The sequence below is a fragment of the Syngnathoides biaculeatus genome, chromosome 8, assembly GCF_019802595.1.
Source record: "Syngnathoides biaculeatus isolate LvHL_M chromosome 8, ASM1980259v1, whole genome shotgun sequence".
NCBI lineage: Eukaryota > Metazoa > Chordata > Actinopteri > Syngnathiformes > Syngnathidae > Syngnathoides > Syngnathoides biaculeatus.
Window position 1 is genome coordinate 15,460,485 of NC_084647.1, and position 19,552 is coordinate 15,480,036.

Consider the following 19,552-nt stretch of genomic DNA (forward strand, 5'->3'; position numbering starts at 1 on the left):
CTGATGGTGGTCACAAAATGAAATCATCATGCACAAGAATTCAATTCTTTACATTCTATTTAATTACATAATTATCCTGGGTTTTTTTTCAGGGGAGAGGCTGTTACATAATTCCATGATTTCAGTGGAGAAAGATGATGACATGGGAGTGCTTTGAGTAATGAGTGTGGTTGCATAATTAAAATTGTATCTCAAAGCACCAATTTATTCTGCTTTTGGGGGAAATTTGAAAGAATCTAAAATGCACTTTAACTTATAGATCTCGTGGCCCTACGTCATCAAATCAGTCGCTGGCCGGAAGTGCCGGTCAAAAAAAACATTCTTCAATGGTAAGTCGGTAAGAGATGACACAAAAATACGTCTAATAGCACGACGCCCAGAGTTTTTTCCAATACCATTAAACATTTAGATGGTGATAATAAACGAAGGTACGTGGAAAAATGAGAGAAACTTGGCACACTTAATGCCGAAGTCGACGTTTTCGCGAATAAGAAACTGGATTGTTAACCCGCTTCCGCTTGTCTTGGACAACTGGAGCTATACATGGATCTGGTGAGTAAGTCGTCGAGATTTACAACGCAAGAGTTTCAAAGTCTAGAAAACTCTGGATGCGTACAAATACTTTGTTGTTGGATCTGTTCTTAATCAAGAATAAATCCCACATAGTGATGGAGTCACTCAGTTTTTTTTTCAATACAAATACAAATATTTAAATAAATGACCCCTGTTTTTACACAAACTAGCATTCATTAACTATGATGGGGGGGGGGCGCGAGTCGGCTGTCCAATGCATATTTAAAAAAAAAGAAAATAAACCGCTGGGATAGGCTTCAGCCCCAGTACATGGAAGCGTGTTGCAGCCATGTTTAACTACGGAAACCTCTGTTACCGACGGTTTATTTTCTTTTTTTAATTACGCGTTGGACTCATTTGAGAACAATGCATATTTAAAAAAAAAAAAAAAAAACATCTGTGAGGGAGAGGTTTACCCAAGTTTAACATGTGGCTGCAACACGTTGCCGTGTATGTTGGAGACGACGCCCTGTCTTTCTTTTCTTTTTTTTTTAAGGCATTGTTGAGGCATTGTTCTCAAATAGCCAACTTGGCATTATAAATACTTCTTCGGAATTTCAGATTGAGAATAATTTCTACATGAAATGAAGCGATCGCTACACAAGCGTGTGCGTATTTTAGTTGGGCACCACCCATCATGTTTAATTGCCGAAATCCATCGACATTTTCTGGTCTTTTCAGCTGGTATTTTATAGAATGATGTCTTTGAATATCTGTCTCGTCTGCTGTGACAACCAATAGGACAACAAGTCTCGGGCATTGTGAATATTCTGCTCCGGTTCAATGTCCCCCACACTGTTGAGCAGCTCTTTTTGACCGGCAAAATGGCGCCGTGAAAATGGTGACGTCACGTGCACGCGCTCTATATCGAAAACATAAAAACACAAACACAGACACACGTCAAACTGTTCAAATTTAACAGCAGCTGTTTGATCCACGAATGGACCAGTGCAAAAAAAACATCTTTAATCATGCTTGTCAGCACTGTCATACAAAAAACTGGGTTGATTTTATTTTTGAAGCAGATAGCAGTATTGATTTTATAAAATGGATCTGAGCAAGTGGCATCTGAGACGTTTATTTTTCACAAACAAGTAAAAAGAGACACATTTAAATGCACTGTCAACAAAGGTAATGTGAAATAAGCACAGAGGCCTCCACAAGAGGTCTTTGTAGAATTTCATGAGACAACACACACACAGAATCATGGACAGGCTACAACATCTACACATTTATAAGAGTAATCATCCATAATAATGTCAAATTAAAATAAACCCCAGTGTCATTGGCCTTTGAAATCTCCTTTTAATGCACAGTGAAACTTTCAAAGACACCAAAACTTCATCTCACCAAGTATGTAAACGGATGAATTCAAGTATTTTCAGAGTGTAGTGCCCAATGTTTGCTGGTATCGGTTCCAGCGCGACTGCCACCCTGGAGGATAAGTGGCTTGGAAAATGGAATATAAACCTTTGATTTGTCTTTGGGTTTTTTTTGCAATGACAGGATGCCATTGTTTTTACAAAGCCGTACGTGTTTGAAAAAAAATTGCCCCCAAAATAAATTCATGTATCCATTTTCAACACTGCTTATCCATGTTTTTTTTATATATATATAAATTGTTTGGATTATATTTCTCATTTAATCTTAAATACCGTAATTTCCGGCCTATAAAACGGGACTTTGTTCACACGCTTTCAACCCTGCAGTTTATGCGGTAATGCGGCTAATTTGTGCATTTGTGCAAGGGTTCATTAGAGCGGAAAAGCGTGATAACAGTGGAATATATGTGCCGAGAAAGTGACTTTTACCGGTAAATTTTCTTTTAACTGGCCGTTAGCACTGTGCTAGCATGTTGCTGCTGTGTTGCTGTCGTGTCTCAGTGATTTTTACCGGTATGTTTTTTTTAACCGGCCTTGTTAGCGCAGCGCTAGCGTGTTGCTGCTGTGTTACTGCCGTCTCAGTAAGTTTTACCGGTGTTTTTTTTTTTTTTTAACCAGCCCAGTTAGCGCCACGCCAGCATTAGCGCCACACTAACGTGTTTCTGCCGCATCTCAGTGATTTAGGTAGCTTTTTTTTTTCAAACCGGCTCTGTTAGTGCTGTGCTACAGTGTTGCTAATGTATAGCTGCCGCAGCTGTTTTTTTTGTTTTTTTTTTTTTTATCAGTATGTTTTTTTTTTTAACCAGCCCTGTGCTACCATGTTGTCGCTATGTTAAACGAAGCTAAGGTATTCATGGGCAGCGTCCCATTTTTGGGACATGATGATTTTCACGTATTATATCCTTCAGTATATTAAAATATTTAAGCGTTTTAATCTGATTCTGATTTTGGTTTTGGGGATGATTTACTAAGAAAACCCAAGTACCCTCTCACGGGCAGCGTCCCATTTTTGGGATGAGATTATAAATGAGTAAAGTTATCATGTAACGTAACGATAAACGAAAAAGAAGTGGTATTTCCTTGATTGTGGCCTGTTAGGAGACTTTTATCTCAATTGGGCAAAAAATTCCCACCCTCCCCATGAATGGGTTAAAACTTCGAAAACTCTGTGTACCGTCTTTCTTTGTAAATATCTCGTGTTTCAATATGGGTTTGAATGTGGGCACTTGCGGCTTTTGCACAGGTGCATCTTATGTATGTACCAAATGGTATTTCCTTTACAAATGTAATCGTTGAGGCTTATAATCCGGTGTGCTCTGTAGGACGGAAATTACAGTAAATATGATACAAATTAGCGTTTAGTTGTCAGTTTTATCAAACAATAAAATGCTTGTATATTTCCTTTTTGGAGTCATTTCTGTTTTTCAGATAAAAAAAAAATTGTTGTATTTTTGTTTCCTCCCCTCCAAAACAACAACCCGTAGGTGTGAATGTGAGTGCAAATGTTTGTTTCTGTCTCCCTGCAATAGGCTAACGGCTAGTGGATGGTGTATCCCGCCTCTCGCCCGAAGATAGCTGGGATTGGCGCCAGCATGCCAGCAGCCCACATGAAGATAAGCGGTACAGAAAATGAATGGATAAAAAAAAAAAAAAAGTAATGCACAAAATGTGGCAGTATTATAGTTCATGCTGTTTTCACAACACAACTACAGTGAAACCCATCCAGAGAGTCAGGCCCAAGCGCCCTCCCGGGGCGTTTCCATCATGTAGTTGTATTTTATTTTATTTGTGTACTGTATTTAAATTTTTTGATACAAAGAGACAACCTGTCAGACAGGTTACAGCGAAGACTCCATGGACTTCTGCAGTTTAGCCGCACCTCTTTTAATCTGCTCGTAGCTCATGAACATAACAATGTTCCAAGAGCCCAACCGCAGGAACGAGGCCATGAATCTAAAATGTAAAAAAGAGAGATATCTGTTATTTCAACGTTGTCATTTGTACTGTGTAAATGCGGTGAGTAAGTACTTGCCCACCCAACAAATGTAAATATCAGACAAACATAAAATGCTCGTTTTAAAGGTGATTTTACTGTTGAAAGAAAAAGAAGGACCGTAAGGTACTTGGCCCTTTGTGAAGAATCAATGGCCTACTCAAGCAAACGTTTTCAAGAACTGCCGATGAGTCTTTCACACCTCTGTGGAGATATTTTGGTCATTTCTGGCCACTCTCCAAATTCTTTGCATCGTGGGATTTTGTTGCCGCCTTCTCGGCTCTTTCGCCCTACTAGTTCGTCAGACAGGTTCTATTGAAGTGATTTCTTGATTCAACAGGCCTGGAGGTAATCAACCTCGGCTTTGGTGAGTGCAAATGACCTCAGTTTTCCAAGAAATGTGATTGGCCACAATAAATCCATGAGCGGGCGGGGGGTCAATTACCTTTTCACACAGGCTCAGGTAACTTTGAACAGAATTTTAAGTTTTCTTGGATTGCATTGTCTAATATTGACATTTGTTTGATGATTTTAAAAATGCAAACCTATGCAGAAAAAGAGTATTTGAGGAGGGGGAAATGTTTTTTTTCACAGCCCCTGTAACCCAATCACTGCCAGCCATTTTTACAGCGGAGTTCCCCATATTTCCAGACAATTACAAGTATTTTAACATAATTTGAAGAACCACAGAGAAGTGCTCCGTGACAATTTAAGCACTGAACCGATCAAAAGAAAGAGTAGCCTCACATCCTTTCTATCACTTTCCTTTCTTTACTAATCAGGAGTATAACATGGCTGGCTTTCACCAAAACAGAGGTTTGTCAAAAAGCAAAGAAAACAAAGCTGTATATTTTTTCCCTTTTGTGAGAAAGGGCATTTGATGGCAAAATGATCACTCTGCTACAGATGTACAAGAAATGTGCCGTGAGTGACATTGACTCACACATGGCCACAGTTGAACGAGAGTTGCCTATTTCCATAGCATTTGCCATTCACCTGTATGAACTGTGTCATCGTTTAGTCTTAAAATCATGATGTACATTCTACTACCTTCCGCGACAAATGCTAAGAACATACTTTATTTTTTTTTTATGAGGTGGCTAACTTGACTGACAACTAACTGTTGTCATTTTTCTCCCAAGCTATCGACGGGGCATGCCAAAAATTAAAATCCTAATCTTTATTTTCTATTGTTTATCTCAAATGCCACCATCTACGGGTATGTTTGTCATTACAGCGGTTTTCAAACGAGCTAACGTACTTGATGTTCATTGTAGGATTCCAGTTAACGGCCATGGCAGTGAATGAGTTGTTAATACAGCACATACCCCTTATAGAAGGCGGTGGCTCCCTCTTTGAGCAGCATGGTGAAGGCGCAGTTGATGGCACCGCCATACTGGCCCGGCACCGAGTTCATGTAACGCGTTTTGATCACGTCCACCGGCGACGCCACCACCGTGGTGCAGAAGCCGGCGGCGAAGGCGGCAGTAAAGTGGCAGGGCAAGTTGTCTGGTTGGGGAATGCGGAGAAATTGCATTGGGCAGATGCGGGAGACAGGGCCCTCGGACTAACACGGGAGCTGTCGTCACACTTACACTAAACATCTGGCGGCCTCGTGACCACATACATACAATTGTTTAACTTGGAACAGAACACGCGGCATGCAACTTCGCCACATCCAAAGGCAAAAGACATTCATGAGCCTCAGTTCACATCCAGCAGCCTGCTCTTGTCAATTTCCGTCACACAGATGCATGATGTATGCAACGTTGCAACTTGCCCGTCATCATCTTATATTGCAGAATGCGCTCCTTGATGATGTCATAGGTGACCATCTCGCAGCAGTTGACGATGGCGTTGCGAGTGATGTTTGGCAGGCAACCTGCGCAAGAGGCATTCCATTAACGTCGAGTCCAAACCGTTCCTAAACGTGAGATTCCGTTAAAGATCAAGTGTCGAAAAATTGTCATTTAATTTACTGCAAATAATGTATTTTGGTTCTATCGCTGCCAACAGTATAAAGCGAAGGGAAGAACGATGAAATGCTCTTCCGTTGGTTGATTATGCTGTGTCGCCTCTTGTTGCAATTTCGGAAGTATAGCTTTTGTATTGAACTAAACAGATCTGCATTGTAAGCGCGTTCGTAAATTGAGACAAGATCGTCATCATTTTCTTTGGAAATTACAAAAAAGACAAGCATGCACTTGTATCGTTGGCCTGAGACAAAATGTAACTGTATGGCTTGTACTTCATTGTGTTTGTAATGTACATATTGCAGTAAAAGTAATTCCTAAATGATCTAAAATAGCAAAAACAGCTCCTCTCATCTTCCCCGCTTGATTATGGACTCACAAATTAAAATGGGATTTGAATCGGCATGATTGATTGTGTTGATAAACATCCTCGTAACTGTTAAAACATTTTGTTCGATCAGACATATTTTAAATGGAAGTCATGATGCTTTGAAGTTATGACTCTCAACATATGCGGAACCATGTTACAAAAACCCTTTTAGTCATCTAGAGGAAGAAGAACAAAAGTGAGGTGCAGGACAGAACTCAAATCAAGACCAAAGGTAAGACATACCGTTTACTTTTCATATTCCTTCAATATTTTCAACTACAACAGAGTGTAATAACACTGTTATTCACATTACTTTTTTTTTTTTTTTTTAGATAGCTACGTTTCTTCTTGACCTAGTTTGTATAAGCGGCTAACAAAGCCAGCACAGATTCTTGAGGAAAAAAAACTCTAAGATTATTAGCACTGCCTTGCCTGTCAAAGTAATGAATCACACTCAAATAAGTATTCAAATAAAATGTGAATATTTAACATAAATTATTTATTCAGCAATATTTTTTAAATGTTTTTCAGTTACCTAAGTATAAAATGCATACCACTGATGCTTCAACTGCACAAATGTAATTATCTGATGGTTTATTTTTATTCTTTAGAACATGCATAAATTGTCCTTTATTTCAGGAATGACCCAAATAGTTTTCGTGACATTTTCCTTTGGCGATAAAAGTTGAGAAACACTGGATCAACTGACTACACTAAAAGCCACATTTCATCACAAACGTGCGGGGCCACTCTTACCTTTCCACAGCCCTCGGACGCCCTCATCCTTTGCTATGGTCCTGTAGGCGTCCATGGTGCCACTGTACCTGGTTATTGATGCGCCCTGGGGCAGGCGTACCTGAGCCTGGAAGCGGACTTTCACAACGTCGGTGGGCTGGGCCACGGCCACCGCCAAGGCCCCCGTGCTGCAGCCCGCCAGAAGTCGGGCCGCGATGCCAGGATCTGTGAAACACACAAGCGTGCCGCACGGGGATTTACCAAGTGCTCACGTGACAGTAAAGGCAGCACTGAGAGCAAAACGGCCGTGGGGTGCATGATGTCCATCCATCCAATTTCCAAACCAACTCCACCGAAAGGCCGCGGCTCACATCCGACCTCTCAGAATTCACCAATGTGCTGCACACAATCCGAAATGTCCATTCCCATCCGTCCATTTTCCAAGCCGTTTATCCTTCCAAGAGTCAAAGGGGAGCTGGAGCCTATCCCAGCTAACTTGGGGCGAAAGGCGGACTACACCCTGAATTGGTTGACAGTCATTCAGAGAAAACATATCAAAATGAGTGGTGTCTATAACTGGCCGGAGCTGTTAAAGACATTTAATCTGCAAGATGACATAAATTGAGTTTCTAGCTGTCAAAAGGTTATGTCGAATCAAGAAGGCGTGCAGCATAAACATAGTCAATATGCAGTTCAAATGAATACAAGTCAGGAAGTTTCTCAGATGTGGAAAGAAATTCAATTCCTGTAAACGCCCGACGTGTTCGATCACGTTTCTTCACCAAACGGCTGCACTTACTCTCCGAGCCCCTGCTGTAGAACTCCTTCATGGTGTCATACAGGCCCACTCGCACCGAGGCGAAGCTCATCTGTCTGTGAAGCCCGGCGATCAGCCCGTTGTACAGGCCCCTGGCGCCCTCGCTCCTCAGGATAGTGAAGATGGTGCCGAACACTCCTCTGTACGTGGCCTTCTGGCCTCTCACCAAGGGCTTGGATTCGCCTTGGATCTACACAAGAGAGGAAGAAAGTGCAAAACATCACATGTTCCACCTTTGATTGGCACTACCAGCGAATAGGAGTGAGTGGAATAAATTAGAAGGAAATTGGAGCTTCAATGGCGAAGTAACTGCCTTGAAATTTATGTTGAGTAATCAAACTTGGACGCCAACCTCAAAATCAAATCGCTTGCAAAAATCTGGGCCTATCAAAAAATAAATGAAACAAACCAGAATTACTACACACTGTACAAGACATGGAAAGAAGTTTCTTCCGGTTCAGAGTTGGCAGTTCCATCCATCTTAAAAAAAAAAGGGGGGACTTCCTATAAAAAAATTATCAACAGGAATTAGGATGCCAGTCAGTTAGTTGTTCAGCAGCCACACCAGGTAAGAGCAACCTCACGGTGATCACACCCACAGTGACGTGACACACCCACCAGAGACATCAAGAGGAACACTTCACTTTCAAATGGAAAAATGAAGAAGCCTTTTGGAATTGAGCTGAAGTTATCTTGAAAATAAGAGTCCAGTTTAATTTGCGCCAACCCGTGCGGACGTGCCTGCAAAAATGTCACGTTGCAAAATGGAAGGTTTGACTTTTCAAAACGCAAACATGTTATTAGAAGTGTTGTGATTTATGACAAGGCAGAAAACTCGACTGCCAAGCTCCGCCCACACCTATTGATGAAAACCCTCGCAATTTTCTATCTCCCGTCTGTTTGGCCGAAGGTTCAAATTTGGTAGCAATCAAGAAAAAAAGTGAAGTAGTTGGCCCCAGGAGGGTGTTCAGGGTAAAAAAATTATTTGAAAAAACTTAAAACAATACCTCCACCAGGATGATCTTGAAAATGATTTTATATTCTTGCAAGAAACAAAAAAAAAAGAAGTGTGCACCAAGGTTATTTAAATAATACTTCTCCAAGCTTCTCTTTGACACATTTGTAAATCAAACACTATTATCTTAAGTAAACACTGCGCATGATCTATCTGACCACCGTTGTCTTTGCACATCACAGGAAGATGGTCCCACGACTTCGACATTTTCTGATTACATCAAAAGGAAAATATTCCCCAACCACAAACCATCTTCATTTAATCAGCCAGTGAGGAATGTATAAATGTTCAGAAACAAATTTGTAATTTCACATTTACTGTACAAGGGCTTTGAAAAAGGCCAAAATGAGTTTCCAACCAAAACAGTAGCCAAGCTGTACATTTTCTGACATTGCTTGGAACGTTTTTTTATCTAAATCTTGACAGATGTGCCCACCGAATTTTATGTGGTTGGATTTTTAAAAAAAAGTCCCATATAAGTTCCTCTTTGAAGGACAACTGGAAAAGGCCAAAAGTACCATAAATGGCAGCTTCCGTGTCTTTTCTGCCATGGATACTTGAAAATATTTTGCTCTAATCTTGACATGCATTTCAAATGTCATGTTGCCAAGTGGAAGTAGCTTTGGGGCTGAATTTTACATTTATTTTTAAAAGCTATTATGACGATCAATTGCATAAATACCAAGAGTTTTTTTCAGTCACTGTGGCTTACCTGCAGTCTGACTTTGGCCGTGTCCAGCGGGAAGGTGACCAGATCCGCCACGCAGCCAGCCGCCCCGGCCGAAAAGATCTTGATGGGCACCGACGGGTTCAGATCGCCAGAACCTCCTCCTCCGACCATCGTCAAAATAAAAAAATTAAAAATGTCCGGCTCAGGATCAATCTGCCCTTAAGCACTAAGACAATTTGGCGTTTCTGAGAGCTGCATTAAAGCTACTTTACGGGAAAGTCAGTCCTTTGAAAGCGGAGCGCTGGTCTCGCGCCTCCAGCCCCACACGAGCTGTGAGCTGTCATGGCGTTATAAGAGGACAAGATCGGCGGAGGGGCTCAGTCCTGTGCAAGCCAGGTATGAAGACACGCCCGATGCAAATCAGCTGCATCACCTGTGCAACTATTTGATTACAAACTTGTGTAACATAACGAGTCTGTGCTAGTGAGAACACTGAATGGATTGCAAATATTTATTTAGAAAAATACAAAACAGGACACTTACTTTACAGCAGCTTCCCCCCCATTTCTACACATCAAAACACACACAGCATGCTAATCGTCATCAATATCTAAGCGAGTGGCGCATATTCTAGCAAATCTTTCAGTCTCTCTCTTCCTGGAGGTGGGTGACATGTCGGGACAGCGCCATGGACCCCTGCGAGGAATTTGATGCGGAGTGACGCCACGCTCCTGCCAACAAGAACATATTATTGAACCACAAGGCTGAAGAAATAGCACTTGAAACATAGATGTAAATGCAGACACGTGCCTTCCAGGGATTACAGTTTGTGTAATCTATTCAAACTTAACCTGAAATGAAAATTCTGAATAAAATTAAAATGTGAAATAATTTAAATAATATAATACCTAAAAAAAAAAACATGGTTGTCCTTTCCCTTGTGGGATTAAAATGCATAATGAAAAAAATTGAAAAAATAAAAAAACATTTGAACATTTTTTTGCAGGAATAAAATAAATCAAAACAAAACTGAAAAAACAAGGAACCCAAAGTTTGTAATTCTCCTTCTTAGATTATGTAACACTTAAAAAAATGTGTGCAGTAAATTGAACAGACACAAAAAAATAATAATAAAGATAAATATAGTAATACTACTAATATACTACTACGCACTACTATACATCAGACAAACGTGATTACTGTATTTCCATTCTGGGATAAAAATGTTAATCAACTAAAACACAAACATGACTTACATAGAGAACCATTAGTTTGGTGAATTGTATCTAATAGGTAAAACAAACATACCAGTCAAAAAGGTTAACGGTGCTTTACCGCAGGAGGAGTTAGTTAATGCTTTTAGACATCAGGCTATTGTGTATTTTCAATCAAAAAAACAGCGGTCAAAGGTGCAGAGTTAACAATGGAAAACCAAAAACACACAACCCTTGAGTTTAAAAGAAAAAAGTGACTGTCAATCTCTCAAGGCTGAGAAAGTTTTTTTTCTTGGGGGGTGGGGGGGCTTAAAAAAACCCCATCTGTCTCAATGAAGTCCAGAGGGAACAAAAGGTGGAAGCCTTGATAACACCCAAAACGCTTTGTCACTTGCTTTGTCAACACTGTAGACACGAGATTCAAAATGCACGTGCCGGTCTTTTATGTTACATAAGGCGTTCCTATTTTCGTTGACGTGTACTATGGAATGCACACACAAAGCCTAACAGACTGATGGATCATGTTTGCAAAATGATGACGTACTATCGCGCTTGGTGTTTGACTAAGACATATGAACTCAACCCTGCTCTTACACAGCCGAGCACAAACTGTGGCTTTGTTCTTGTTGAATTGCAAGTGCTATAAAAAGATACAAAGTAAAAATGTTCCAGTGAACTTCTACGTAACTGGGAGTTCGGCTTTTTCGCTAATTCACTCATTTCATTTTAAAACTATCTTCAGCTATACACAGTTTTCTATGAACTGATTTTATGGTGAGATGGATGCAATAAAATGCTTACTTTTGCACCATCTGGTGGAATATTGGTGATGTTATAAGGTTGTAGTCAATGAATGCATTTCTTTCACCTGTGTAGATGTATGGTTTTGCTGCCAGTCTTTGAATGCATCTCGCAAATTGACGAAGGTACGTTTCTGTTTCTCTCCTGATGTAGCAATGAATATTAGCTGGTGTAGGCTACTTCTCCTGTTACAACTTGCCTATATTACAAACATTCATTTTATGCGGTAGCTTATTTTTTTTTATGATCAATTATTTAAGCCAGTAAGCTAGTTAATAATGTTTATTGATAATCCTCTTTGAAGGTGGTTTGTTAAAAGGAGTTTTCCTACTGTGGAACCTCGATTTAATAGATCCGTAATCAACGGACTTTGGATTTAACAGAGAGAATGATAAGAGTCCCCTTGGAGCTCAGCATGCCTCTTTGGAGTGAACAAATTCCCTTACTTCCAGTTGTTTGCTGGTATTTGAGGCTTCCGGAAAAAGCCACCGTTGTCACATATATGAAGACTGGATACGCAGCACGCTGTAGGCTAACCGACATGCCTAAGTGGCGGTCATGTTGACAGGGCCGACGTTACCATCTAAGGCAACGCATGGACATTAGCTTGACCTCGCCATGAGCACGCCGCTAAAAAGGGGTGTGTCGTGTCCACCTGTTCATACCTATGGCCGTTGTTTACTTGAGCAGTTGTTCTGTCTCATTTCTCGAATGTTCCACCAATTTTTATACAGCAAAACAAAACAGTTTTGTAATGCCCTTTCCTACTGCATCAAGTGAGAACTGAGTTGAGAAAAGGAAGAGCACTAATTTTAGTATTGGTGACAATTTGGAACTTATTAGGAAGTTGGAGTGAGATGTATCCATGGCCAGAGTATGTGACGAATACTGCAAATGCTAATCTTTGGCAATGAATTTTGGTGTGGACCTCACGAAAGATAAATTAGTTGTACATAAGATTAAGCACACGAAAGTGTGTCAAAGTAGGAACCTGGAGGAACCTGTTCATAAGTCGTATGTGCAACAGCGCATTTGCGGCAGCATTAGATCTTCACAGCAAAGTTTGTTTGGATAAGCTTCAAACTTTACAACATTGTCAACCTGTCTTTGTCTGATTTCAGTTATGTAACATGAAAGGTTCAGAATTGTGAATGTCTTCATAAATCGGGCCTCTATTGTGGAGAAAAAGCATTTCGCAACAAACGACAAATGGGTGCAAACGTTATACTCACTCTGTCGCTAGATAAATTGGAGAAAGAGGATGCCAAGTGTACCACTTTGAGAGAGGCCTCCAGCTGGTCTGAGGGCAGGAAATAGTTCGGAAGGGAGCTTTTAGGGCAAAGAGTTAAGGAAAAAAAATAATAGCTAATGGAATGTGTCTGAAAAGATATGTACTCATAGACTGTTCAATAAATAAATAAATGAGCCCCAGGCATTCACCTGGAACCATGTGGTGAGTCAACATTGCTCATGATGCATGCTCTTAGTTGCATATCTATTGAATTATTATCTTCTTCTTCTTCTTTTCCTTTCGGCTTGTCCCGTTAGGGGTCGCCACAGCGTGTCATCTTTTGCCATCTTAGCCTATCTCCTGCATCTTCCTCTCTAACCCCAACTGCCCTCATGTCTTCCCTCACCACATCCATAAACCTTCTCTTTGGTCTTCCTCTCGCTCTTTTGCCTGGGAGCTCCATCCTCAGCATCCTTCTACCAATATACTCACTCTCTCGCCTCTGAACATGTCCAAACCATCGAAGTCTGCTCTCTCGAATCTTGTCTCCAAAACATCCAGCTTTGGCTGTCCCTCTAATGAGCTCATTTCTAATCCTATCCAACCTGGTCACTCCGAGCGAGAACCTCATCTTCACATCTTCATTTCTGCCACCTCCAGTTCAGATTCCTGTTGTTTCTTCAGTGCCACTGTCTCTAATCCGTACATCATGGCCGGCCTCACCACTGTTTTGTAAACTTTGCCCTTCATCCTAGCAGACACTCTTCTGTCACATAACACACCAGACACCTTTCGCCAGCTGTTCCAACCTGCTTGGACCCGTTTCTTCACTTCCTTACCACACTCACCATTGCTCTGGATTGTTGACCCCAAGTATTTGAAGTCATCCACCCTCGCTATCTCTTCTCCCTGTAGCCTCAGTCTTCCCCCTCCACTTTTCTCATTCACGCACATATATTCTGTTTTACTTCGGCTAATCTTCATTCCTCTCCTTTCCAGTGCATGTCTCCATCTTTCCAATTGTTCCTCTGCATGCTCCCTGCTTTCACTGCATATGACAATATCATCTGCGAACATCATGGTCCAAGGGGATTCCAGTCTAACCTCATCTGTCAGCCTATCCATTACCACTGCAAACAGGAAGGGGCTCAGAGCTGATCCCTGATGCAGTCCCACCTCCACCTTAAATTCCTCTGTCACACCTAAGGCACACCTCACCATTGTTCTGCTGCCATCATACATGTCCTGTACTATTTTAACATACTTCTCTGCCACACCAGACTTACGCATGCAGTACCACAGTTCCTCTCTTGGTACTCTGTCATAGGCTTTCTCTAGGTCCACAAAGACTTCTGACCTTCTCTGTACTTTTCCACGAGCATCCTCAAGGCAAATAATGCATCTGTGGTACTCTTTCTAGGCATGAAACCATACTGTTGCTCGCAGATACTTACTTCTGTCCTGAGTCGAGCCTCCACTACTCTTTCCCATAACTTCATTGTGTGGCTCATCAACTTTATTCCTCTATAGTTCCCACAGCTCTGAACATCCCCTTTGTTCTTAAAAATGGGAACTAGAACACTTTTCCTCCATTCTTCAGGCATCTTTTCGCCTGCTAGTATTCTGTTGAATAAGTTGGTCAAAAACTCCACAGCCATCTCTCCAAATTGCTTCCATACCTCTACCGGTATGTCATCAGGACCAACTGCCTTTCCAGTTTTCATCCTTTGTAGTGCCTTTCTGACTTCCCCCTTAGTAATCATTTCCACTTCCTGGTCCTTCACTCTTGCCTCTTCAACTCTTCCTTCTCTCTCATTTTCTTCATTCATCAACTTCTCAAAGTATTCTTTCCATCTATTTAGTACACTACCGGCACCAGTCAACACATTTCCATCTCTATCCTTAATCACCCTGACCTGCTGCACATCCTTCCCATCTCTATCCCTCTGTCTGGCCAACCTGTAGAGATCCTTTTCTCCTTCTTTCGTGTCCAACCTGGTGTACATGTCTTCATATGCCTCTTGTTTAGCCTTTGCCACCTCTACCTTTGCCCTACGTCGCATCTCGATGTACTCCTTTCGCCTCTCCTCAGTCCTCTCAGTATCCCACTTCTTCTTCGCTAATCTCTTTCCTTGTATTACTCCCTGTATTTTGGGGTTCCACCACCAAGTCTCCTTCTCCCCTTTCCTACCAGATGACACACCAAGTACTCTCCTGCCTGTCTCTCTGATCACCTTGGCTGTCGTCGTCCAGTCTTCCGGAGCTTCGGTTGACCATCGAGAGCCTGTCTCACCTCTTTCCGGAAGGCCGCACAACATTCTTCCTTTTTCAGCTTCCACCACATGGTTCTCTGCTCTACCTTTGTCTTCTTAATCTTCCTACCCACCACCAGAATCATCCTACATACTACCATCCTATGCTGTCGAGCTACACTCTCCCCTACCACTACTTTACAGTCAGTAACCTCCTTCAGATTACATCGTCTGCACAAAATATAATCTACCTGCGTGGTTCTACCTCCGCTCTTGTAGGTCACTATGTGATCCTCCCTCTTCTGGAAATAAGTGTTCACTACAGCCATCTCCATCCTTTTTGCAAAGTCCACCACCATCTGCCCTTCAAAGTTCCTTTCCTGGATGCCGTACTTACCCATCACTTCTTCATCGCCCCTGTTTCCTTTACCAATATGTCCACTACAATCTGCACCAATCACAACTCTCTCGCTGTCTGGGATGCTCAGAACTACTTCATCTAGTTCCTTCCAGAATTTCTCTTTCAACTCTAGGTCACATCCTACCTGTGGTGCATAGCCGCTAACCACATTATACATAACACCCTCAATTTCAAATTTTAGTCTCATCACTCGATCTGATACTCTTTTCACCTCCAAGACATTCTTAGCCAGCTCTTCCTTTAAAATAACCCCTACTCCATTTCTCTTCCATCTACTCCGTGGTAGAATAATTTAAACCCTGCTCCCAAACTTCTAGCCTTACTACCTTTCCACCTGCTCTCTTGGATGCACAGAATATCAACCTTTCTCCTAATCATCATGTCAACCAACTCCTGTGCTTTTCCTGTCATAGTCCCAACATTCAAAGTCCCTACACTCAGTTGTAGGCTCTGTGCATTCCTCTTTTTCTTCTGAAGCTGGATCCGGTTTCCTCCTCTTCTTTGTCTTCGACCCACAGTAGCTGAATTTCCACCGACGCCCTGCAGGTTAGCAGTGCCGGGGGCGGGCGTTGTTAACCCGGGCCACGACCGATCCGGTATGGGATTCTTTAGATGAACGCTCATATTTGTTTGGCACAGTTTTTACGCCGGATGCCCTTCCTGACGCAACCCTCTGCATTTATCCGGGCTTGGGACCGGCCTACAGATTGCACTGGTTTGTGCCCCCATAGGGCTGCATTTCTATTGAATTATTATGTTCCCATTAAAATAACTTTCTCAATCCTGTTTTAGTTTTATACATGTCTCTCACTGTTCTTCCATTTGTTATGTTTTTTTTAAGTCAGCAGTGTTATTGGTGGAAGCAACCCATGTTCAACTGGTGATTATTTAACTTGAGAGAGAAAAAAACTTTTTTGGGTTGATGAGATTTTTTTTCCCCGTTAGGTAGGTTTCAGTGCTTATATTTTAAAAGAACATAATATTCTGTGGGTCTTGGAAGATCAGTCAAAATACTGTAAAACAGCTGGCAATATGGGAAACTGTGCTTTTAAAAAGGTAGGCAGTGAAGGAGTTAAAGGTGAAGCAGTAAACTGAACTAAAAATAATGCAGGGTAAATATTTTTTGGGGGGTTCAATGCACGTCGGGAGGTTCAAATGGCCTACCATGAGAACGAAAACTAGCATTGAGGATACACTTGATTTTCTGGCATGGACCGTCCAGAACGGGCCGCTGTAGCCCCCGTGGTGTCGCCGTCGTCACTCTGCGAGTTTGAAGCTGCTTCTGATGACTTGTCAAAACTGTCGGCTCGGCGGCGTTGAGAGAGGTCCTGTTTCCTGCTGGAGTTCATCTCGTCTTGTGCCTCTGGTAGGTCCCGATCTGACAAGATGCTATTCCAGGGACTCGTCTTATCCGTGGAAAACGTCACCTCGTTTAAATGCCTTGGCTCCACCACCTCTTCCTCATAATCCTCCTCCTCGTCCTCAGTGCTGCACTGGGATTTATGTTCTTCGTCATCTTCTTCATCATCTTCATCATCATTATCGGTGGCTTCTGGTTCCTTGTTGCAACCGTCGTCCTCTTCTTCCTCAGGTTGAGATGCTGGAAATGGCAGCCGGCGACAAGATGAGGATCCTACGGAAGAACTCATCATCTCAGGGTGGTTCTCATTGGCTGAGCTCCCATGGACGATGGAAGACAAAGCTGGTAGGCATTGACCTTCAATTAAAAAGAAAAAAAAAAGTTTAACTTTTTTTTTTTTTTTAACAACGAACCTCTTGTCCATCTTAGTGATGAGACAGTTGCTACAATCGCAGCACAAGAGCCATTGAGAAAAGGGGGTAGACGGCTTGAATGATGATGTCAGCCTTCTTCTCTAAAAGTTTGAATGGAACATGTGGACACTCGACTGTCACCAAATCACGCTAGCGCTGTCACAAGCTAGCACACATTGGAAGAGTACACTTTTTTTGTTTGTGTTTTTTGCAAGTTTATTCCACTTGCTTTTCCACAGGCAACAAGAAACTTTAGTGGAATTGTGTGCGTGCATATATTTGTAGATATGTTTTCTCTCACCTGTCAAAGTTTGCCTCCTCCTCCGTCCCCCCATGATGTCTTTTGCTTGTCACTCACCCTTATCTTCGCATAGTCAACGGCAAAGGTAAATTAACATAAGTTTTTTTAATTATTGTTTACGTTATGTACTTTGAATGCCTATTTTTGGCAGAAAAGTTAGGTGGCTTGAAACAGATTACGCTATTTACATGTAACATGTGCTTCTACTTAAGAAAAATTCACGTTAAGCAATGGGTTCCGGAACCGATTAATCTCGTAAGTAGCGGTAACACTGTGTATCTATGTTATTCAACCCTTAAAAAAAGAAAGGGTGAGAAAAATCTCACCTCCAGGCAACAATGCGAACAAAAAGAGCATACAAAGCTTGACTATGTCACTTCTGCAGTGTAGTGGAAGAGCATTTCATTGTCACTGGAATTCATTGGCATAGATAATAGAAGAAACATTTGAACTAAGCCAAAGGTTTTGAGGCCACTTAAATGAAATTAGATAATTTCCCACAGCACACTTGATTTCTCATGACACAGTAGTTGAGAATCACTGCATTAAACTGGAGCAGGAGGAGTCAATACAGGCTTGAACGTGTCAAGATCATTTAATGATGCAGATTTTTGTCCTTGAGAATACAGTGAAGCTGCTGAAAATTAGGAAAGAGTGGTCAAAAAGGCAAAAATAATAATAATAAAATAAATAAGTGGGAGAACAATGTAGTAATCAAGGAAAAGCTGTTTACCTCTTTAGTTTCTATTTAATTGTTATTGCTGTTTTTATATTGGCACAATATTTTACAATGCTAGTTTTCCAAATAAATGTTTTTGGGTGGCTGGAACGGATAAATAGCATTTCCATTCATTTCGATGGTGAAAGGTGATTTGAGATACTGTACAATAGCTCTGAGTTAAGAGCATGGTATAGGAAATGATTCATTGCACACACAGCATGAATTATCAGAGAATTCACAAGAGGCTTACCACTGCGGCCATCGCCTGCTAACGGTGGGGACCTGATGAGTTGCAGACACGTGTCACTCGGAGTCTGTTTCTTCTGTTCGTCTCGATCTGTGGTAGACGGGAAGGCAGGCGACCCGAGCTTGCTGCTGAAGTATCTCTGGATGTTGTCCTGCTCGCTCATTATCTTCCTGCGTGTTAAGACCCCTAGGTTAACGTCGCATCTCGGGATTTTTTTTTTGTTTTTTTAAACAAGTGAAAAGTAAATGCTGCTGGGCTACCTGATCGTAGCAAAGAGCAGAGAACTTGAGGGATTAACGTCCCCGCCACTGCCGTCGCAGACCAAATGAGGGGCAGCCTGCTCCTGAAGGCTCTGATGATGAAGACGTACCTTTTCCATGTGCTCATGGTGCCGCTCGCTTTCACTGGGCACAGGTCTAGTCAAGAGATGACAAGAAGCGGAATCTGTTGGTTAATTGAAGACTTTTAATTGCCCATAGGTGTGAAAGTGAGCGTGAATGGCTGGTTGTTTCTATGTGCTCTTATAAAACTTGATTTTAAATAGAAAATCAAGTTTGTGCTTTTTGTGTTGTATTCAATTTGAAAGGTTATTCTTAATGTATTCTGACATTTTTGATTGATGGCAAGAAATACGTACAAGTGAATCACATTTGTATCGAGGGCCCACTTTCTATCAGTTTGTCAGTACCGTATAATTATTTTCTATAATCCTGAAAATTTAGCAGTTACAGACACAAGTAGGAAAAAAATGCAACTTGATCTGTTGAGCTGGAACCAAAAGTCGATATGTCCATGTTAATCATACAAGTGTGGAGGTACAAACAATTTGTGAAAGAGTGGGCCCACGCTGTCAGGTGAAGAGATGTGCTGCTCGGGGTATCGACTGATGTGAGAAGGGAAGCTGGTGTACATGGCGCTGGTTTGGTAGCTGCAAGGCGCAACCTGGGAAAAAGGCTGTAGAGATAACACAAATTACTAACATTAACATACAGTGGTACCTTGACTTCAGCTAAATTTCCTCCCTCCCATTTTCCACGTGTGTGTTTCTTCCATTTGAGATTTT

General features: G+C 41.6%; 2 protein-coding genes across 5 annotated transcripts in view; both read right to left on the reverse strand.

Moving 5' to 3' along the window:
- Positions 1–1,583: 1,583 nt before the first annotated feature.
- LOC133505263 (dicarboxylate carrier SLC25A8-like) lies at positions 1,584–9,826 on the reverse strand. Its single transcript, XM_061828331.1, has 6 exons — positions 9,571–9,826; positions 7,826–8,033; positions 7,048–7,251; positions 5,729–5,830; positions 5,277–5,457; positions 1,584–3,908 (listed from the first exon to the last, which is right to left on the reverse strand). The coding sequence occupies exons 1-6, from the start codon at positions 9,697–9,699 to the stop codon at positions 3,794–3,796; spliced, it is 939 nt and encodes a 312-aa protein (XP_061684315.1). The 5' UTR covers positions 9,700–9,826; the 3' UTR covers positions 1,584–3,793.
- Positions 9,827–10,025: 199 nt separating this feature from the next.
- The window catches only part of c2cd3 (C2 domain containing 3 centriole elongation regulator), a 28,076-nt gene continuing 18,549 nt past the window's right edge, over positions 10,026–19,552 (reverse strand). For 3 of the 4 annotated variants that reach the window (XM_061827242.1, XM_061827243.1, XM_061827241.1), the window contains 6 exons: positions 19,313–19,443; positions 18,750–18,905; positions 18,493–18,659; positions 16,642–17,164; positions 12,776–12,872; positions 10,026–10,259 (listed from right to left, as the gene is read on the reverse strand). In XM_061827242.1, the coding sequence (XP_061683226.1) occupies positions 10,122–10,259; positions 12,776–12,872; positions 16,642–17,164; positions 18,493–18,659; positions 18,750–18,905; positions 19,313–19,443 (1,212 nt within the window). In that variant the 3' untranslated portion in view covers positions 10,026–10,121. Of the gene's footprint in view, positions 10,260–12,775; positions 12,873–16,611; positions 17,165–18,492; positions 18,660–18,749; positions 18,906–19,312; positions 19,444–19,552 lie in introns of all 4 variants that reach the window. The other variant, XM_061827244.1, reaches the window with a different exon arrangement.